Genomic DNA, 23,036 nt, shown 5'->3' on the forward strand with positions numbered 1-23,036 from the left:
TGACTTATAGTGTATATATATAACACACTGTCAATCAATTGTCATCAGCAAACTGCAATGAAGCCTGGCTTGCTGTAAAAAAATCAATCAATGAAATCTCTAGTACTAATCTATACCAAAATTGGATTCGAATTCAATTGCCAAGAAACCTTACTCGTGTCATCAAATTTCTCAGCTGAATGAATGAAAAGGAATATATAGATAAGGGTACTCAATTTTGGAGGTAGCATTAATAAGATACCAGAAAAAGTTGACTCGGAATTATAATATATTAATCTCATTTTAGATAACTATGGATCCATTCCTTCAGGAACCCAACAACTAATGATGCCGCCACAAAATCCAGCTATGATGATAACTATCTAATCAAACTATATCACGTTACAGGTTTAATTAGATTGCTAGCTAACTATGTATATAACGTTTGATTGTATTAATTTTCTTTTTTACATTCTGCCTGTGTAAAAATAATCTTCCATGTGCAAGATTTCAGCCGATTTCAGTAATGAAACGACGGGGATTTTGTCAGTTTCTTCCCTTATCAATATATATGTATTCGGTATTCCCATATTATTTTCATGATAACCAATAATTCCCAGCATATTAATTTTACAGTATTATTTTATTTTCAATACATTTTTATTTATATTTATTATTGAATAAATAAACCATATAAACAGAAATCAAAATTAAAAAAAAAAATTAGATACTAAAAATAAGAAATATAGATTTCAGCGTGAATAAAAATTTTAAAAAAGATATTTTTATAAATACTTTTTGTTATTTTAAAATATTTTTCTTATAATAAATATATATTTTATATTTTCAAAATAAAATATCAAACAAATAACTCATTTACCTCTCTTTTTAATTAAATTTTTTTATGTAAAGAGAGTTATTGTCTATTATAAAAACAGTAAGAAATAAATGATATATATTGATTTCACATTGTAAAAACTATATTCTTTATATTCTTTTTCAAAAGTTTTCATCAATAACCAAAAAAAAAAAAAAAAAGAGATTTAGGAGCGTGAAAAAATTTAAGATAATCAACGGAGAATGCGTATAAGAAAGAATTTTACGAAACAATACAGATTTTCTCCAAAAATAAATGACAAGAGTAGAAAAAGAAAGTAGGAGAAAGCAGGTTGGTAGCTACTAGCTAAGGCAAGGTCTATATATATTGGATTAGCCGCTAGTGAAAGAGCACGAGAGTAGTGTATGTAAATAATAAGGAAGATTTAACTGATTGAACGAGTGCATCGAGTAATGGAAATGAATGGTGAAAAAGAAACCAAGGCGTGTGGGCGTGAATGAGTAGAAGGAGAAGCGTGGGTGGTGCCTGCTGACAAAAACACTGACAGACAATTTGATGCAAAAACAACAATCATTGACTGCATATATGTAGCCAGCAATAGCGCTACCGGCCCGCCATTCTGACCCCTATGTGCCCAGCATAAGGCCGAATGAATGCGATGCCAAGGGGAGACGAAAGATTGAATTAACGAACCAATGGCAGCTAATTACTCAAGAGAATAGATGAGGTATAAATGAGGTGTGTGTGTGTGTGTGTGTATACATCCACTATCTCTTTTTTTCCACTAGTTCTTGTTGATCTATAGAGAGAATACTAAATACTGATCTATTTAATTTCTTAACTGCAAGCCTTCACTATCGCACCTCCTACGCCCTGAATTCTATGAACCCAATTCGATGCACCATGTCGGATATTAATTTTGTGTTTTTCTAAATCCCCTTACTTTTTTTTCTCTATTTGCTATTTTAACATTAGCTAGGGTTCATGTTCTTGATTACTAGCGACCTTACGTAATGCATACACCAGACTGTTACTCTAGCCTCTCTCTTCTGCTTATGAGATTAAGATATATATACATAAAATTAAGAAGCTGCTGATTGGATGATGGGATCAACGGCGTCTTCTCCGGGACATATGGTCCACTTTCTTCTCGTTTCGTGTTACTTAATTTAATCTCTCTTAGGCTCCAGTTAGCATATGATGATGTGGTTTTTAAATCACAATTATTATGCAATGAAAATTTTAGCATTTGGGAGAAGTCAATAGGTGTTCGATAAACACCAATCAACTATATGCTAAGCAAAAATTATTTGTTATCATTTTTATAACTTATTATACACAAATGGTTATGAAAAATTTTAAGTTGTAGTATCAAACCAAATTGTAAGTTTTTATAAAATGTTTTTTTGTAAAATTAAAACAAATGGAGCCTTGATTATTCTGGTGGTGATATGTTAACTTTTTTAGTTGGGAATTTGTTGCGAAATTTTTCAGTTGATAATTAGATTGATTCAGGAAAATTGGAAACCAAAAAAAAAAAAAAAGATCAAATGGAGCCTCATTGGATTTAGCTAACTTTTGTCTTTCGTATGAACAAGCAAACAAGGAAATTAATATAATTGAATCACCTAATCAATATTAAATTATGTAGTGATAGTACAGCAAACCCATCTCTTTCAGCTAGCAAACAAACGAAATAAATTAAAACGCATGGTTGTATACAAACAAACCATCGTTTTCTCGAGTGGTCAACGGTCTCCAAACGCTCTCCCTCTCCTAGGTACCGATCGATAGCCAAACCTCATCTCCACTAATAATTCTTCTAACAAAAATAAATTTTATTCGCCATTTATTTACTTTAATTCTTGATCATTAATTCTAACCCATTTCTATATTTCTTTTAATAATTAACACCCTCCCCTTTTGTACCAGCTTATTTTCTTTTTCCTTTTTTAACTCGCAATTATATCACCTAATTCTCGCAACTAGTTAATTAAAATTAAATACAAATGATAGTTTGTTGTTAGATTCAACATCATTCTTAAATTGATGTATATCAATAATATTAATTCTATATCATTTTAAATTTCTCATTTTCACGATTGAAACTTTGTTCCATAACAAAGTTCAAACAGCGTAGAGTTCACGGGGTTCATTGAAGAAGAAAAAAAAAAAAAAACCTTTTAGAAATGATCAACATATGTTGAATCTTGTGAGTAGATGAGGTTGAGTTTTTTTTAAAACGACATGGTCATACCCATGGATAGTGGAAGAAGTGATCAATCAAAAGCTTGGAAAAATGTTGCAACTTTTGTTATTATGCAGCAATAATATTGTATTACTTATCGTGATCAACTTTCTTATTAAACTAATCAAACCCAATATGCTAATGTCCAGATTAACAAATAATTTATTAAAAGTCTAAAGCTAATCCATATGAAGTGTATGGACCACATTAAAGAAGAAAAATAGCCAGCACTTGCATGTGAAGAGCACCAATTGCTTCGAATCTAGCATAAATGTCGCATGTTCTCACACTCTTAATAGCCACTTTTCACTCAAAGTGGCTTGAGATTGTGGCACCCATTTCTGATTTCTTAATTGAAGGGCCACGCTAAAGCTTACATTTTTTGAGTTAATTAATGAAACCCTCATCGAGCACTGAGAATATTTTAGACCTAAACAGCCGACCAAATTGAGGTTGCCATGTGGTTGATAGTGAACGATTTGGAATCCTTTTGTTGTCATCCCTTCACCTGCTTAATTATATCGTGACCTATTTCAAATCAAATCAAATCAAACGCTTGCTCTATTGGCACTGTGATGTGATCGTCATCAATTTCTTTTCATATTATATAATTGATGTGCGCAATCTTTTTTTTGTAAACCCTAAGATGCTTCCACCTATTGGTTAGTTATTAGTAACTAATAATTACTCTTTTATGTACATTAAATTTTGTTTTAATTAACCGTTGTCAATGGAGGATTAAGTTTTTTCAACCCCTTTGAGATAAGCATAGCATTAGTAATTAAGTAATAATTAGTTACCATCTAATGAACTAAGGAATGATTAAGTATTAATAATACTTTCAACTACAATACCGTTAATATTTGTTTATTTGTTTCTTTTTTTTTTGTTACATTATTTTTCAATGTGCAAGTGAACTCTTTATATATATATATATATATATATATTTGTATGTCAGTACAAGTGATTAGCTAATTTTTATGCATAAAGGGTTTATATTTTTAAAACTCAGTTCCAGCATAATTGGAAGGGCTAATAATTACTAGGAATCTTCTACAAAAATTTTATATGGTTTCTGTAGTAATTGAAAATTAGTTAGTTTGGACATTGAGAAAAGTAATTGTTAACAATTTAATGTAATAAGAGTTATTTAAATCTGCTGGTGATTCTCATAATGAAAAATTATAATTGTCTTACAGTGCCCCAGACAGGATGATAACTTTGAAACACAACCTAGTATATGGTTTCTTTTGCATTCTAAAAGTCATCAATGAGAAGAGTTTTTTTAGTTTAATTTAATTTAATATTGCATTCTGAAATTGAAATTTGAAAAGTATTGATATATGATCAATGGAACTTCAATATTTTAGTACATGAGCAAAGAAAACAAAATGATTACACTCGAAGTGTCCGTTGGTTGAGTATTGGAAAAAGTGTTACATCTTCGACTATCTTATTAGGATAAACTTTTTAAATTAAATATCGATCAAGCAACCTTTTTATTTTTATTTTATTTTATTTTTTTTTTAGAAGAAGCAACTTATTAATATAAAACTAAGATAATACAATGCATAATAATAAATTTTTTTTAAAAAAAAAAACTCATTATCTTCTATTGGATAAATATGCCGCTGTACGGAAACACAACAAATTTAATAGCACAGGAAGATAATTAATATAATGTAAGCTGATAATATATTTTTAAACCAATATATGAGTTTTTGTTAAGACAGCGCATTATACATGACATTGACACGAACTTTGCTTCAATAAAAAAACAGGGCAGATTTTGAAGCCTTGTTCGGATTTAAATTCTCAGTTTCTGACTTATCGATTCATATCTTAATTAAATTCAATTAGTTTAATACTCTATACGAGACAAATCCTATCTTAAAAATAATTAAATATCACGTTTAAATAAAATTAAGCTTCCCATTAAAAAAAAAAATGAAGAAGAAGAAGTAAAATAAAGCTTAAATTTGTGCGGTTCATCAGTTCATGTTCGATGATTTGTTTTTCGGCCAACTCAGCGAAGCCGACCCAATAAGGCACATGGGTTTGCCCAAGCCCAAGATCAAGGCTGGCGACGTGAAAAGGCTCATTTCATTTAGACCGTGGCGTGCAATCCAGTTTAAAATTAGAGTTGAGCTTTGGAACACCCTCTAAAATCCTCATAACACCATTTCTTAAAATATTCATGTTTAATTTAAAAATAATTCATATATTTAGATTAACCATGATCACGTAAAATTTCACTCTAAAAAAAAGTAACTTTTTTTAGTTTTTATTTATAAAATACATACAATTCCTAAAATCTTAGTTTTTTTTTTCTTATTCCATAGTTTCTATTTCCATAACTATAAAATCTTATAATTTTCTCAAAAAAAAATTATTTCATTAAAATTAATATAAATATAAATTATGAATGGATTGGGTGTAAAATTTTTTTTAAGAAAATAATTTATTAAATTATTTAATTAAATTTTCATTCAAAAAATAATAAAAGAATTAAGTAAATATCCATTAACCAGCTAACATTTCACACTTATAAAAAAAAATAAAAAATTTTCCACCTGGAGTTTACAAAATATATTACTTTTTCACTTTTAACATTAACACCATTAGAAGATTTAACAAAATATTGAAAAAATAACTTTTTTTTTTCTCTTGAATGTAAAAAGATCGTTTATTGGCTGTTATTTTATATACATTTGGAATGTGATGTTATTTTGTGTTGATGGAAAAAAATTGTAAAATTTTAAGTTCTCCATAACGGATTTTATGTTGTTATTTTTTTTATTAATGGGAATAAATTATAATATTAAAGATTCTCATAATTGGTTTTATTGTTATTTAGAATGTATTTTGAATAACTATAACTATTTCTTATATTAATTTAAATTTTTTATTTTTCTTTTACACCCTCAAGTGTTATATCTCAAGTATATTATTATACACAATATATCATATTTTAAGGATCAATGACTTAAAAGGTAACCAACAAAATTGTTCCATAATCATTCTTTCTCGTTATAAAACAACTATGAGTAGAGAATGAGCCTTAGTGGCTCTATGCACTACGTTATTATTTCACTTGATGCTCATACCGAGAGTATCCCTCTTTAATTACATTGTCTTAATAATCAAATGAAATTGAAGAGCCTTTTTTCTTCCCCCTCCATATAGATTCAAGACGTTGACTGAACATTGAACAAAACAATTGTACATAGTGGAAGACATTTGCTTAGCTTAACCTTACCTGCTGAGAATAAACAAGCATTTGGAAATGAATGAGGACAGATCAGTGAGATAGCATTGAACGAAATTCTTCAAAATCAACAAAGCCATCGCCATCTTTGTCAACACCTTTGATCATGCGCCTACAATCTTCAAGGGTGCATTTGTCACATCCTAGGTTGATCAGAACTCTTCTCAACTCCATAGCCGAGATTAATCCATTCTTATTAATATCAAAAATGAGGAAAGCGTCCATCAAATAATCTTCCTTGGGCTTGCCACCACTATCATCATGAACCGCATCCATAAATTCATCTACATCAATGAACCCGTCTCCATTATAGTCCATTTGCTTTAGCATTCCTTCAGCTTCCTTCGTAGCGTTTGACTTGTCACACCCTAGGCAAATGAGCACCTCACCCAGCTCTGACGAAGAAAGTTTCCCATCCCCATTTGAGTCCATCACTTTGAAAATTTGCCTAAACTGGCTGGACACTTCCATCATCGCAAAAGATGACGCTAAGGAATCAAAAATAGATGACAATAATAGTTTGTGTTTCGTTCTTTTTTTGATCAGTTGTCGAAGAAAGAGTTTCATTCTCCGTCGTAAGGAGATCAAGCGGGTTTTGAAAAAACCAGACATTATTTTTGGGAAAAGAGACAGAGACAGAAGAAGAGAAGACGAGATATGTTAATAGCAAGTGATAAGATGATATTTGCAATGTTGCATGTAGCGTGACCTTAATAATCTTTTGTGGCCACAAGGCTTTGGAATTCTCTTTCTTCACTTGCAAGTCTTTTTCACGATTATGGTCTTTGACTGAGTGTACTACCGAGTGAGTGTCCCCTTGCCCTTTGCCCCATTGCGTTTGGTGGATGCCAGCCAGCCAGCCAAATTGATGATAGTTTGGTTAAAGTTGCCGGCATTATTTCATTTTCACCCACTTTGCTGTCTCGGCAACTAGAGGATTGATTGGCCACGCTGACTTGGTTTTAATGCATTGGATTTTTATGGTCAAGTTCGGCCATGCAATACAGACGACTTGTGTTCAACTGCTTTCGGATGTGAATCCTGATGATGCCTTCCCACTAGGTGGTTTTGCCCGACTGCTTAAAACAGCTTAAAAAAACAAACATACAAGGCAAAGACAACAACTGCTTCCAAAATTCAACAATCAATCAAATTAAGACATCTAAATATCGTTCGTTTATCGATCAACATTTTTCATTGCTCTGAAATTCTTATATTGAAAAAAACATCTGACCAGCAACGTTAAATGACATCTATTAAAACGGAGGTAAAAGCTCCTGAATAAACTGCTCAAGCTTTTAGAGAGATACCGCTAGCCAATCCAAAATCATTACTAACTCTTCATACACTATGAAACTACATTTCCGATAAAAATTACAACTTATAAAGCAAAAACTAAGAAATAAAAATTACAAGATTTTTGAATTGAAAGAAAGAATATCATACATCATAAAATGTGGAGGTGCGACCTCACCGAAGATTAACATGTCCGAAGCAAAATCGGGCCCACCGATGCATCTAGCATGTCACTGAGTGCTACCTGAATCTCATTTGACCCATGTTCACAACTTATCAAGCTTGAAAGTAGGGGAAAGAAACAAGCTAGGTTCTTCTCGAAGGAGGTCTCTTCTAAGGTACAGATGGCCTGGAGGGTTGCCACAATAAGAGGTGCTCGTGCAGCCAATTCCCTCCGTTTCCCAGAACCTAAAGGTATTAACCATCGCACTTGCCCACTGGCAGAAGATTCAGATGTCTGTCCATGGTTAGAAGTTTCAATATACAACTGTAAAACCTCCTGACATAGGTTAACAAGATGCGACTCCACATCGGCCTCCTCATAAGTTGGCGGTCTGTCCAGTATAATATTTTGTAGAAATGTTAGACAAATCTGAAAAGATTCGTTCTCCAGGCGCAACAATGGAGGATCTTGCATTTGGGTCATGGAGCCAAATTCTTGCAGCTTTGAACGTAATGGGTGATCGCTATTGATCTTGTGAGCATGGTATGCAATGTCGTGCAAAGCTTCAAAGAGAACTAGTGTGTTTTTTGCAGAAAGGCAGGGACGGTACATGTTGTAAATCTCCATCACCGCCTGCAAAATTTAAAGAAAGAATGTTTACATCCATTACTCAAAACAAAACAATATTTACTAACTGCAAAATTTTATCTTCTTTTACAACTCATACAACATGATTAGGCATTCATGTTGAATCAGCAATACACACACCTGCGCGCACGCACACAGTTGTTGCATAAATACAATCTTTTGTTCCTCATTAGGTGCAGTGGTTCCATCATGTAACAGTTTCTAAATGCATTATGGGATTCACAGGAATACTGAAGTTGATATTATCAATACAGAATGTTTTTAATAGCTTTTCAACATCGAATCTTGTTAAGAATAGAAGACATTACCTGAATCAATAAAAGTTGAACAGCAGCTCGGCACTTTGCATCAGCTATGCAAGCAAATAGATGTTGTGTCCTCAGGTTCTCTGAATCATCATCTGGCAACCCAGAACCAGAAGACTCCACATTAATTTGTCCTTTTGCTGCAATTTCTGCCATGCAATCTTCACTACCAAGGTAAGAAAAATCAGGAAGTGTTGCCTTAGCTGCCTCCTTCAACGACTCAGCCACTTCTAGCCATTTTTCATCAGAAAATAGATTGCCAGCATTGCTCATCAAACGTACAAAGGCAGCGATACCAATACCAGCTAGGCTCTGGTGAGGACGCTTGATGAAACTTACCAAAAGCATCAACACTTTCCTCAAAAGTGGATTGACAGTGTTGTAAAATTTGACAAAAAGATCCACAACTAGTTGGAGGGCCAAAGTGCATGTCTCATAGAGCCATGCATCTTGATCAAGCTCTCCCGTATCACCATCAACCCCTTGGCCAGGTGAGTTCTCCCCTGAAGGATCAATAGTGTGCCGCACATAGTCAAATATTGGGAACAGGACCGAATCAAACACTCGTTCCCACAAAGGAAGTGAGAAAAGGTGACCATGGTTGCGCAAAGTTTCAAAAAGCACTTGTAAGGCACTCTTCCTGATTTCTGGCCTAGGGTCAAAGCTTAGTTCTGATAAACCTGCAAATAAAAGGCAAGCAATTGAATGCTATACAAAGTCTGTTTTGAAAATAGAACTATGCAAGGAGGTAATGAAGCTGTAAAGGCAAATCCAAACGTTCAGCACCATGAAAATCACCAATGTAAGCAGTTTCCTTACCGGCCAATAGAGGAAACCAGAAATACAGATGATCATCTTTATCAATCATCTCTCCATTTTCTAGCTTTAGTTCCTTCACCGGGCGAGGAGAGGCTGGAGGAATCTTTGCTGAGATCTCCTTGTCTTTATTACTCGATGAAGCACTAAGATCTCCTTCTGCAAGTTTGGTGGCACAAAACCGAAGAAATGCAATAGCATTCAGGCTAATATCTTTGTTGAATCTACTATTCGTGAATGCTATAAGGCAATTCACACAATCTGTAAAGGTGGTTGTTTCAGTCTCTGTAATGTATGGGAAGTAGTCTCGGATAATCTTCTCAATGATTTCAAAGGCTAATAGTACAATGTTTTTGTGGTCATCATAAGCTGCAGTAGTGAAAACCTGAAAAGAAAAGCCGTATGGTAACAAAATAGTGAGATCTAGGACCAAATTTTCACAAATAGAAGATAAGAGTATTAACAAACTCAAAATACCATGAACATGCTTTTCCACCCCGATTTGACATTATTGACACGAGATAAAACCATCTGTGAGACACATCTGATGATTAGTTCTCTAATTTCCACAGCATTACTTTTGCGCATTACAATGACAAAAGGCTTCATAAACTCATTCTGGAAGTTATAATTAGCCAACTCTTCTCGCTCTAAGAATTTCATTGATAGCTGACGTAAAGAATCCATTGCAAATATAGCAATTGAAAGGTTCTCAGAACACCCAATGTTTACAAAGAAATCAGAAAGGACATGCCAAATGCTTGACCACACAAGCCTGATGCGGTTCATGTTGTAGTGCCTGTCATAAGAAATTAAATCATATTAGTCTTACAATTTTGATGTAGCAGCAGATAAACTCCAATAAATCAAGATGAAAAGAAGACATGAAAAAAAGGTCAAAGGAAATTTTATGATGCATACGCAATCTCAACAATCTTTGTGAGGCTGAAAACCCTTGGATCTGATGCAGATCGAAGTTCCTCCATGGACACCTTGCAGAGAGCCTTAACAAAGTCTATTATTGCCTCACTGTTCAACTTCTGACTTCTTGTGAATATACGATTCATTTCAGAGCTTCCAACTTGTTCTAACATGTTTAAATTAGAGACTAAATTGTTCATTTGTTCAGATGTGACCACCCCAGAAGCACTGCCCCCAATGCCCGCACTATCATAAGCACCCCTCATCACAGTGGCTGCTGCATATTGGATCCTCCCAGGTCCTTTCTTTTTTAGAACTGGAAGGATGGTTGACTTAGCTTGTTTAGATTTTTCTGATTCACTTTGAGGAAAAGCAAAGAAAGTTGCATCTGGAGGAGCACCTTCCCCCAAGAGATGTAGGTGCTCAAACCTGGAAACACATGTCAAAATATGCTCCCAGGCTTCCTGTAGATAATTCCCATCTTCATCTGCAATTGTGACTATTGCCTGTGCATAACAAAAAAAGGAAAAAATCAAATCCACATCAGCGCAAGAATTTGACACACACAGACACATATACATTTGATACCCGAAATACCCAAACAGGTGATGATTGTCAGATCAAAGGAAAATGACATATATAAAGCAAAATATTTAGGGAACACAGTTGAAAAACTAGTTAAGACAGAAGTTAGTGAAAAAGATACCAAATGGTAGCATTTATTAGTGGTATTCAAAGCTTCAACAACATTAGCAAGAGAAAAAGTCACCTCATAATCCTATACCTCTCAAACAAAAATTAAAGAATTGAGTAGGATCATGAACCGAGATAATTTTATATCCTTCTCATCGTGTATGACTACGATTGGAGCACAATACTAACCTTGATAGCATCTATATTTTTCTGTTTGATATCAGCAGGAGAGTGGAGGGAAGTGAACTTTGCTAATGAAGTTACAAAGGCATCTCTATGAGTCTTCATGGACATAACAGCGGTAACACGTATAGCGTAACGGAAGCCTTGAAGACACAGAGCTATTATAACTTCATCATCACTTTGATCAAGTGGGACGCTGAAGGCAGCCAACATAGGAGCCCAGCATGCTTCAATCATGAATCTTAGGATCACCACATCAGTTGCTGCATGGTAAACAGATCTGCAAATGTCCAGATCAGTACATAATCAGGAAGAAAATCTAAAAATAAGGCTTCCTTCTAAATTTTATACGTCACACTCTAGTCCAAATTTAAACCCTGCGAAGAAAATAAGCCTAACATTGTATGATATAAGCCTACAGAATTATGGTTATTATATATGTTGGATGCTGCCAGACAAGAATAGCAGATGACGTAGCATCAAAGGAAAAGCATCCAAAAGGTAAGTCATTCTTACTCAGATTTGCGAGCCTTTTCCTTAAATTGTTCTTGCATGTGCCTGATGAGATCATCACTAGTCTCCATGTACTTCTCCTCTCCTCGCTTGCGGATCACGATATTCAAGATACTATCCAAACCTAATATTCTGTTCGAGTTCATAGACTGCATCTGTTGAACAGCCAAATCATCTCCTTTCATTTTAATCTCATTTCTTGATATTCGTTCAAACAATGACCTCAGATACTCCTCAGGTAAATCTTTTCCGTCATCTATGCCACGATTGTTTCTTATAAAATCATCAGCTGACATCTGCATATTTCAATAAATGGGGAAAATAATCTTGTCAGCATCCCCTCTCATCACACAACTTCCCTAATAACTGATTGAAATGAAAAATGTAAACTCACCTTGTTCTTCACCATAGGATTATGAGAGTCAGTATTGAGCAGTATTACAGAATACGCCAGGACATAAGCTGTGTCAGCACTTGTAAAAACCTTTGGATTACATTTACAGTAACGTTCAGCAAACTTCTCCATTATTCGATCAATCTTTTGTGCCTCACCAGGCAACCTAAAGCCTAGTAGAAATATTCTGATTGCCTCATCAAACTCCATACGTTGAAAGTCAAAAGAATCTACATAGGCGTGCATTACTTTGAGGGGCAACTCTTCCCTCTCTCCTAGATAATCCCCAATCAAAGTCTTATTCAAATCAGAGGCATTTTTAAGAAAAGCTGCTATCTCCTCTGGGGTGTTGCCCACCTTCTTTGCATTAATAAGAAATTCAATTCCTTTCTTGGGTTTCCGATTAAAAAGAGATATACCTTCCTGCCATATATTTTACATTAGATTCCATCGGCAACGATAAACTAAAAGAAAAGTCAGAAGTTGATCCACCAGTGTCAAATAAATTATATATAATGCTTACCTGAAGTTCAAGCTTGTAAGCCCGGCGTTGTTCAATTGTTGAAACATCAGAAATTTCGCTGGAAGCTTCAGAATGAGAATCTGATCCCTCCACCAGCTCATCCCCATTGCCATTTGCCATTGGAACTGTTCCAGGTTCAGGACCACTAGAAATGTTCTCCACTGCCTCAAATTTCTTAGTAGACTGAGGATCTGGAATACGCAACTGTTTGTTCATCCAGTCTCCCATCGATCTCAAAATAGCCACCAAGCACTTCATAGCTTCAAGTTTCATAGTTGACTCTTGAGGTGGCAATAAAGAGGTGGCTGTACTAGGAGGGACACCTTGAGCAGTTTTAAGAAGTCCATTGACCATTCTACAATAAAAGCAAAAGTTGAATTAAAAAAAGTCAAACTCACTCAAATCATAAGAGAATGTAAACACAAATCAAGACTGGCATCTGCTTCCAAACTTAAAAAACCATATTATTCTGAAAGCTTCCTTTTGACTGCAAAAAATAATACAAATTCTGAAGGCTGCAACATAACACACCTCTCAAATATGTTTGATGAGTTGACATCACAGTCATAGTTAATAAAGATATCAACCAAGATCTGTGAATCAATGCAGAGTTTCTCTAGAAACCGAAGCACTATCATCTTCTGTTGAAAATTAGGTTGAGCAACATTTTCCAAAACTCTGAGCACAATCATAGGAAAGAACACCCCAATCTCTGCCTTCAGTCCAGCTCTAAATCTTGACACCAGACTCATGAAAATGGAGCAAGAAAGCTGGAAAACTATCATAAGAGTTGAGGCGCTGTTCTTCAACAATGAAAGACACAAGTATTGCTTGATGGCACCTAAAAACCTGTTTCACCACACAGCAAATTTAACAGAAGGCAGATTCCAACTCTCAGTATTTTAAATCAAAATTTATAAGAAGAAAAGACAATGGCAAAATTTTCATCCAAAAAGGACGGTTAAAGTATGAAAATGAAATGTAAACAGCCTCGGGAATATTTCCTATTGACTCAATCGATCCCAAGTAAAAGAAGTTATAATATTCAGTGATCAAACCATCCACTCCATAATCTGATAGATCTTTGGAAGAAATGCAACATCATATGAGAATCAAGATAAAGTCCTATAAAGCTACTCATCCTCTAGAGATAAGCAATGCCAAGAACAATGCTATTTTAGTCAGGCAAACCATCAATTTAAGAAACCGTTTGGGTTCTAGTCAGTAGAAGAGAGTTTCTCAACAAAAGATCAGTTCCCATCAAAGAAACAATCTCTCTGACCCTCCAAGCACAGAAATAAGCATCCCTTGCCAAACACTAAGATCCATGATATAAAGACCAATAAGTTGAAGCTAATAGCATATGATTTCATTATTTCCAAATATTTCTCTGGCCTATCTACTGATTCCCTCAACCTATATAAGCTGGTTTAATGGTAAAACGTACAATTCTAGAGGAGATTTACTAAGAAAAATCTCCTCAAATGAGAATGAGATACACGGATGATAAAGAACAACATTTTTTTTCTAAATTTATGTTAAATCTCAAAATGCTCTGAGCAGCAAACTAATAAATCAGAGGTAATCTTCTGGCCTTCTCAAACAAAATGCTAACAAAAGGAGCTAGAAACTTCTGCATTATGCTCCCAAGAGTATATCATTACACTTTAAGATTATTCTCTGACAGCCAGCATATAAAGCCTGACCAAAAAATATTGATTTTGGGACCTGAAATTAAAATATTACTACAAATACGATCCAAATGGGATCAACCAAACAAAGTGCAAATTTAGACCTCAGATAATTGCAGGTAAGTGACACCTTGTAGTAAGGGCAATCAGCCATCCTTCAACCAAAGAACCAGCAAATCTACCCCAAAAGGAGTTAAAACATATTCGATTACACATTGCGGTTATCAGAGACTGAAAAAATCTCTGCCTGCTCCATTTTACTGGCAATCATAGTAGTAATAAAAGAACCTCCTAGCAACTGCAATACTCAATAAGATCAGAAGCACACATTGTCATTGTCATTCCAAAATTTGACAAAATGAAACAAGGTCTACATTTTAGCAAACATCAATGCCAAAAAAGAATTGTATGGACCTCCAGGTAGCTATAAGTAATCACCACAAGTCATCTTCATTCTCCCAAAGGATCTACTATCTCACATTAATTCTCCTGTCAATAATTGCTTCCAAACAAATACACTTGAGAACACTCTCTCAGCAATAACTAAGCTTTTATCTTTACCAGCAAATCTATGTACATTTCTATGGCTAGTTAAACTGAAAAACAAAAAGCTTAAATTTAAGAGAATTAAATAGAATAAGCAATATATATAGCTACAATGTAGCAGATAAAGCATGTACCTATCGCTAGTCCTAAACACAGCACCAGCATTCTCCAATAAAATTTTCAACAACTCAAGAGCCACAATCTTCCCTCTCATTAGCTGTGGATCAGCCAATGCCTCCTTGGGGGGCGTCTTCATAGACAACTTACAAAGTGCTCTAAACACCAAAAATGCATCTCGTCTCAACTTGTTCCCAATCTGAACCTCCAAATCATCGTCCCTTTCCCCTTCTCCATCCACCAACTCACCTTTCCTCCCCTCCAGAGCTGTCTTATACATACTAATCTCCCAGTACTTGGCATCCAACATGTCCTTGTCTGTTGAATCCAGTAAATCAGCTGGATTCGTAGTCTCCACCGTTGTCGTCTCAAATGCACCATCATGCCCACTTAAGGACACCTTATTTTCTGGAGTCAACAATCCGTCAATGTCTTGCATAATTTTGGTTATAAACCCCTGTACAAACATTGTCATTGTCCTGTCAGCGTCAGATTTTTCCATTGGGTCCATTAATTCAGCTACAACAATCGGTTGAATCGGAACCGTTGATGAATCCGCTTCCATTCTTCTAAAAACAATCACCAACATTTGGATCAATGACGCCTTCGCTGTCGTCTGATTAATCACATTTTTACTTCCTAAATAAATATCATAACACGTTCTCACTATTTGCAACAAACAATCTCCGTGAATCCTCAATGACATCGACGTGACAGCGGATAAAAGAGTTTTTAAAACCAACAGCTCAACCGCATCATCACCTAAATCATGGCATTTACAAACAGATTCAATTAATTTCGACAGAAATTTTGCTTCGGGGCCACCTGTGGGATCCGCCTCGCCACGTAGGTAACCGTAAGCGATCATTTTTTGAATACAATCAAGGGCCGGATCGGCGATCTTGAGGAAGCCAGTGCCGCAAGCATTGATCAGAGGGCTGAGGATGAACTCCGATTCAGACAGAGAGTATTCATTGGGCCCGCCGTCGTGGAGCGGGCCAGGGGTGGAGCCTTCAGTTTCCGATTCGGTCGGCGACGAAGGCAGCTGTTTCTGCGCGGAATTGAGCCTCTCGAGAACGGATTTGCATTCGTGAGCGAGTTTCGAGTGTTTGCGCCAAGACGCGTTTTTAATGATCTTTTCGAGTGCCGGAGCTACAACTTGGCTCAAGCGGGAAACGGCTTCCGAAGAAGCCATTCCCGAGTTGGGAAGAGTTGCGACTCAGTGAGTCAGATCTGGAACGGGAAAATGAAAGGAATCAGAAACAAACGACAACGTTTAGGTTTTAATTCAACTGAGTAATGGTGACGATCTTTTACTCGGCGAGTCGACGTGGTTGGGCAGAATTTGATCGCTAAAAAATCGCTGCCAGTGAAGAGTTTGAGGAAGGGAATAAGAGGGAGAGAGAGCGATAACGGAAGTGTGAGTGGGCGAACTGTGGATTCAGGGAGAGAGTTTGAGATTTAGATCGCGTATTTGGTTTGCTTTTTCTTGGAAAGTCCAAGTTTGAAATTTTTATGACCCAAAAACCCTCAATTTTCCTTTGGCGTCTCGACGCGGGAAACGTAATATTGTCGTAAGAATTAGGGTAATTTGGGTTATTCATCTTAATATTTTTAATTTTGTGTCTATCAGTTGATCGGAGGGGATTTAGAAAGACGAAAAATAGGAAAACGCCTTAATTTATTGGTCAATAGATATTTTTTTTTGCAATACTGATATTTTTAAAGACAATAAAAATTTATTGAGGCAATGTTCGATCAAACTTATTAAATATAACATAATTTAAATTTTTTATTTTTTTATAAATATTAAAGAAAAATTTACTATTAACGAGGGGATGTCCATCCCTATTTAATTCTAAAAATAAGAGGAAATGAAGTGGGGGTGAGCGCAAATCGGATTTTACATATTAGACATCAATTCATATTTGATCCATAATTTTACGGATTATAATTTTTCAATCTAATCCAATCCATGGATTGATTAAACTCAATCAAAATTCAATTCATACATCTGCAGATCGGATGCGAATTTAACTCAATCCATATCCAATCCATATTCAATCCATACGTCTGTGGATCGGATGCGAATTTAACTTAATTCATATCAAATCCACCAATTTGCGCATTAGTTTCCGAAATAAAAATTTTTAGTTCTCCCTAATCCATGAACTAATGAAATTAAAAAAAATCTAATATAAAAATAATACATTCAATGTTTCAAAATATAGCATATCGAGATTAATTGTTCAAATAAAGCTACAATAATATGTTTAAAGTTTTAAAATATAACAAACTAAGATTAATTGTTCAAGTAAAGTTACAATAATACATTACTATAACACCGAAATTAATTATACAAATAAAGCCACAATTAATTGAAATGACGAAGTTTTTTAAACCAAACACAGTCTGATCTTTACCGGGACTATTGCACTTGTCGAAAAATGGTGATTACGGAGCTGTCAACGATAGGAACCAAGAGAAGTACGAGTGGCTATCTTGAAGGTTGTGATAGTACAATTGTTTGGCTGGAACCAGTGATTGTGAAGTGGCTCGATGGACTCAGGGAAGAAGATGGCTTGCTCTCGCTGGAATCACGCGGACGACGTCCTTCAAATCGGTGTCGAGAGTATATCGAACCAATATTGAGTGTTGCTAGTGCGTGTGACGGCTGGGAAGTTTAGAGTTTTTTGTTTGTAAATTTTTAGTGACTTGGCGTTATGTTACTTTGCTTTTGGGTGACTTTACAAATTGTTGGTAACTTGACGTTATGTTACTTTACTGTTGCTAGTGCGTGTGAATTTGCTTTTATTTTGTTTTACAATTTTTACAAGTTATATTTGTATATTTGATTATTTAATTATTTTTTATTTAATATTATTATTGGGTAATGACTAAGATATGTTATAGTATTTTATGCAACTATGCAATGTCACATTTATAATATTCTTTAATTAAATTTATAGTAACTTTTTAACTATATATATATATATTTGCAGATTCACGAATTTTTACGGATTTATAGAAGTAAATCCATATCCAATCCATCAACAGGGGATTTTTAAATTTTCAATCCATATCCAATCCATAGATCCACGGATCGAATTTATACGGATCAAATTTTTAAGGATTAGAGGGATTAAGCGAATCGAATTGGATTTTGAACACCCCTAAAATAAAGTACCAAAAAACGTTAAGATTCCAAAATTCATGTCCTAAAAAGTGTTTTAAGATATGGATTACCAAAATTAAATAATAATAAAAAAGAGAGATTAAATCATATTTACCATCATTATTTAGCGACTTCAAGTTGACGCTTGGTGTTGGCAATGAGTAAAATGGCCACGTCGGCCTGGGAACTTTATCCCGTTCTCAAAAGAGGGTAAACCAAAAAAAAAAAAAAAGGTACGGCTGGGCTTCAGAACCCGTCAAGTCAAATGGGCCTGAGGATCTCCGAAATCCAATTTATCCCATTAACCTATATTTTTTAATTTATCAAATTTATTTTTTAAAAAATACCTTTATTAATAATAAATGTTACTGTTATTTGTTTCATTTGTCTCTGCACCCTCCCACTTCCCCTTTATTGTCAATAATAAAAGTGTCTATTACCAATTTTCCATTTCTTTTGTTAATGCACTCCCCGACCATGCAAGTGAAATCAAGAATAGTCCAACGAGACAAAGAATAATGGGGTAATGCTGGATAAAGGATAGCCTCACAGAGAACTTCCAATTTGTCCGAGGTTGGAGATATAATGCCAAATACATAAATTCCAGACATGAAAAAGAAAATTTAATTGGTTGGAAAACAAGCTGCCGAAATATCAGAGCTTTATGACCTAGAGTTGGCTATGGAACCCGCAACGGATTTTATTGTTTGGCAATCTTCTGAAGGTGAAAAATTTTGTCTCTTACTTCAGCATATTCTCACTTTCTTCTTGATTGCTGTTCATATTGGTTGGAGGCTCTCATATCTTCTAGTCCTTTATAATATCTGAAGACTTTATTGCATACAAATGTCTTTTAAGCAGGGGTGGATTTTAATGGAGACTATAGTGGGTTATGGTCCCTGTAATTTTTTTTAATATATATGGTATCCCCTAAATTATAATAGAAATTTAAAAAATATCTCTAAACGATATATACATTATTCACTCCGACCCTGAAACCAAAATTTTCAGCTTTCGTTCTTGTCTTTAAGGTCCGATTATATTAGAACCGCTTTAAGATAGAACATCCTTTCATAATCATATGGTTAAAATTATAATAAATTTTTTACTATTTATTATTTTACGTGTATAATTATGATTTGTGCTCTATCTTAGAGTAATTATAAAGTAGCCATAGTCATGATTTTATCACCTTCTGTGTGATAAATAGCGGTGGCACTTATATACGAAATGTAATTGTAATATTGATATTGAGAGAGTAGATGAGAGCGGGAAAAGTACACTTATTATCAATTATTTTTTAATCTCATAATGAGGCAAGTAAATGAATTAACCGAAAATTAGGGTCCTGTGAGATAAATTGTCAAATACCGCTCTTTAGGAAAGCAACTCTCTGTCAGTTACTGGATGGCGTGGACCGTGTGAGGGAAATTGGCATCTTCTTACTTCAGTCGAGCATGGCGCCCTGTGATTGCAACATGTTGCCCCGTTCGTACTCAGCTTACCAAGTGTTCGACGAAATTACAGCTCCAAAACCCGGACTCCGCCTGTCTTGGAGAAACTTATCATTACATCGAAAACCAGCGAAATGGTCTCGAAGCTTGCGTTCTGGGCCGGCGTTGGAAGCAATTAAAGCAGAAGATATGGGAAAAACTCAAGTGAAAGACGATACATCAATGTTTACGTGGATTCAAATTGGTCCCAACATTACAGAGGAACAAAAGCAGGCAATATCTCAATTCCCACGAAAGATGACCAAGAGATGCAAGGCATTTGTCAAGCAGATTATTTGCGTTTCTCCTGAAACGGGAAATTTATCTGATTTGTTGGCTGCTTGGGTGAGGTTTATGAAGCCTAGGAGAGCCGATTGGCTTGCGGTTCTTAAACAATTGAAATTAATGGAACATCCCCTGTATCTCCAGGTATAATTTTTTTTTTCTTTATTTCGTCAAATATGCGGGCACAATAGTTGCAATTTTTGGCAATATGATGTTTGAATTTCTCAATAATATATCCTTTTGTATTCCCAAGCCCATAAAACAAATACTTTGCATTCTAAATGTATATACTTTTGGATATATTCTTCATTTTGTTTTAATTTTTATGTAGTTTGTTTTGCTGAGGATATCTTCGTTTGTGTTTATCGGTTGTTTGATTAGTTTACTCTGTTTCGTATTTATTATTGGGAGATTTAGCTACAGCAAGGAACAAGGACTACCATCAATTTGCCTAACTGAAAGATTTTAGGTACATGAGAATCACCGGGTGTTGATGATCATATGACCCACATTTGTGTAGCTTTTAAGATGGATACATATTTAGTATCAAATATTCACTCTTGAAAATCTTGCATGGGTGCCTTGCCACTATGAGAGAGAAACAGACAACTTTTTCATTTTGTTTCTTCTAAACATGGATATATTTAGTTCTATGTTTTGAATGTATTTGATTCCTAACTGTAGCAAGGACATGCTATAAACTTTTGAATGTATTTGATTCCTAACTGTGGCAAGGACATGCTATAAACTTAGTACTCACCATCCTGCTAGAGTAACTTGTTAATACTAAAGTTGTATTATGACCGATTGCCACTTGCCACTTGCCACCAACCCATGATACCGTTGTTTTTAATAAGAATTGTTTACCTATTTCCCTATATTGTGTCTATGTTTTGCTTCATCCTGGATTCACTGGTTACAACCATCAAATGAGAGCGCAACCATATTTATTACTTGGACTGGAATTCATGTATATCTAACCCTTATGGAAGATGACACTTACCCCAACAAAATGGAAGTCTTTTAGCCTGCCTCACTATGCAAAGACTGCAGATCCCCCTGTTTTCGGAGGCTATTCCTGATTACTTTAACCATGCCTTTGGTATGAGAAGCTGAATTCTTCCTTGAAGCATACGTTTTTTTTTTTGTGTTTTGAAATCCTCTAACCATCTTTCAGATGCAAAATGGGCTCTTTTCCTCTTCTTTTTTTAGTATTAGAATTTGCAGAAATTCAGTCAAAAATTAGTCTTAATTTAGAACCATGTAAAGAGGTTTATTTTATGTTTGAAATATGGCCATCTTCATAGATAATTCATCTTCTAAGCTAGCTTCTTAAACCGTTTAACAAAGAAATTGCCTCATAGTTTCCGCAGTTTATTGTGATCAAATATATCTTATTTAATTTTATTTTTTTTTCCTGGACATGCAAGTGTAATGAACTTCCATTAAAACCTGAAGTAAATTCATCACTTGCTGCAATCTTTGTAGGTGGCAGAACTTGCTCTACTAGAAGAATCTTTTGAAGCTAATATCCGTGACTATACCAAGATAATCCATGGTTATGGGAAAAAAATGCAGATTCAAAATGCTGAAAACACTCTCTTAGCAATGAAGAGAAGAGGCTTCATCTGTGACCAGGTAACCTTAACCGTCATGGTTGTTATGTACAGCAAGGCAGGCAATCTTAAGATGGCAGAAGAAACTTTTGAAGAAATCAAGCTGCTTGGTGAACCATTAGATAAAAGATCGTATGGATCCATGGTCATGGCCTACGTAAGAGCTGGAATGCTTGACAGAGGAGAGGTTCTACTTAGAGAAATGGATGCCCAAGAAGTTTATGTAGGAAGTGAAGTTTACAAGGCATTGTTAAGAGGATATTCCATGAATGGCAATTCTGAAGGAGCTCAAAGGGTGTTTGAAGCAATCCAGTTTGCAGGTATTACTCCGGATGCTAGGATGTGTGCGCTACTTATAAATGCCTACCAAATGGCAGGTCAAAGTCAAAAGGCATATACTGCATTCCAGAATATGAGGAAAGCTGGACTTGAACCTAGTGATAAATGTGTAGCTTTAATATTATCTGCATGTGAAAAAGAAAACCAGCTTAACAGAGCCTTGGAGTTCCTGATAGATTTAGAGAGAGATGGATTCATGGTTGGGAAAGAAGCTTCATGTACATTGGCTGCATGGTTCAAACGATTAGGTGTCGTGGAAGAAGTGGAGCATGTGCTGAGAGAATATGGTTTGAGAGAAACCTATAGCAAAATTCCTGGCTCTCGGTCAATTGCCTTGTAACACTTATGGAAACATCTGCGCTTGTCGTGTTCATATCCTCCATGGTTGCTTAAAGCAATTCCATTTGAAGTTCATAATTAATTTTAGGAGGAACTTATGTAAGCAGGATTGCCATGTTTGCTATGAATGGTGATTAAAAGAAAACGAAAAAATTTCTTTCTTCTGGGGAAAAATTTCGTAGTTCGGCTAGTTTCATCAAAGCCTGCGGAACTGCGGGTGTTTAGTTCTGGAGAAAGCTAACGCATTGGGCTTCATTACGTATGGGTGCCAGTTACTTGGCTTGGGCCTGCGTTAGATCCAACCTCTCAATTAGCTAGCAATTATGACCAGGAAAAATTTGTTTCCCGAGTCATAACTCGTAAACGCATTGATGAACAACGATGACGCTTCAATACGAGACCCAATTCTGGAAAGCTTCTACGCAATGAGGTTTTCGTGTACTTTTTATTGATCCCATAATGCGAGAGATATCGGTTCCTGGTGAATGAATACTTGGGCAAGGTTCAATATTTCATGGCTTCCCAAACAAAAATGCACAATTTTTTTTTCTTTTTTGAGTGCATATTTTATTAGTGGATCTAAAATAAATATTATTGTCGCAAATCATTAATGAAGTTGTGGGTGCTAGTTAGTTTAATTAGCAAAA

At 35.1% G+C, this 23,036-nt stretch overlaps 3 protein-coding genes across 3 annotated transcripts; 1 reads left to right on the top strand and 2 right to left on the bottom strand.

The window, feature by feature from the left end:
- Positions 1-6,178: 6,178 nt before the first annotated feature.
- LOC18049059 (probable calcium-binding protein CML23) lies at positions 6,179-6,992 on the bottom strand. The gene has a single exon (XM_006445171.2). It carries the CDS (start codon positions 6,943-6,945, stop codon positions 6,367-6,369), a length of 579 nt encoding a protein of 192 aa, XP_006445234.1. The 5' UTR covers positions 6,946-6,992; the 3' UTR covers positions 6,179-6,366.
- Positions 6,993-7,563: 571 nt separating this feature from the next.
- LOC18049060 (brefeldin A-inhibited guanine nucleotide-exchange protein 2) lies at positions 7,564-16,662 on the bottom strand. The gene is made up of 11 exons (XM_006445172.2): positions 15,160-16,662; positions 13,320-13,637; positions 12,789-13,143; positions 12,266-12,688; positions 11,875-12,167; positions 11,365-11,638; positions 10,483-10,988; positions 10,039-10,360; positions 9,565-9,946; positions 8,749-9,425; positions 7,564-8,425 (listed from the first exon to the last, which is right to left on the bottom strand). The coding sequence occupies exons 1-11, from the start codon at positions 16,335-16,337 to the stop codon at positions 7,814-7,816; spliced, it is 5,340 nt and encodes a 1,779-aa protein (XP_006445235.1). The 5' UTR covers positions 16,338-16,662; the 3' UTR covers positions 7,564-7,813.
- Positions 16,663-19,630: 2,968 nt separating this feature from the next.
- Positions 19,631-22,916, top strand: LOC18049061 (pentatricopeptide repeat-containing protein At1g01970). The gene is made up of 2 exons (XM_006445173.2): positions 19,631-20,239; positions 21,584-22,916. Exons 1-2 carry the CDS (start codon positions 19,775-19,777, stop codon positions 22,388-22,390), a joined length of 1,272 nt encoding a protein of 423 aa, XP_006445236.1. The 5' UTR covers positions 19,631-19,774; the 3' UTR covers positions 22,391-22,916.
- The last annotated feature ends 120 nt before the right edge of the window (positions 22,917-23,036 follow it).

This window comes from Citrus clementina, unplaced genomic scaffold (assembly GCF_000493195.1).
Source record: "Citrus clementina cultivar Clemenules unplaced genomic scaffold, Citrus_clementina_v1.0 scaffold_3, whole genome shotgun sequence".
NCBI classification, from domain to species: domain Eukaryota; kingdom Viridiplantae; phylum Streptophyta; class Magnoliopsida; order Sapindales; family Rutaceae; genus Citrus; species Citrus x clementina.

Bases quoted from the DNA above. Each gene is read 5' to 3' on its own strand.
- LOC18049059 (XM_006445171.2), bottom strand. From the start codon at position 6,945: ATGTCTGGTTTTTTCAAAACCCGCTTGATCTCCTTACGACGGAGAATG.
- LOC18049061 (XM_006445173.2), top strand. From the start codon at position 19,775: ATGGCGCCCTGTGATTGCAACATGTTGCCCCGTTCGTACTCAGCTTAC. The intron at 20,240-21,583 runs GTATAATTTTTT...CAATCTTTGTAG, and splicing joins AACATCCCCTGTATCTCCAG to GTGGCAGAACTTGCTCTACT.
- LOC18049060 (XM_006445172.2), bottom strand. From the start codon at position 16,337: ATGGCTTCTTCGGAAGCCGTTTCCCGCTTGAGCCAAGTTGTAGCTCCG. The intron at 12,168-12,265 runs GTGAGTTTACAT...TGAAATATGCAG, and splicing joins ATCCTATGGTGAAGAACAAG to ATGTCAGCTGATGATTTTAT. The intron at 9,947-10,038 runs GTATTTTGAGTT...TTTTCTTTTCAG, and splicing joins GGTGGAAAAGCATGTTCATG to GTTTTCACTACTGCAGCTTA.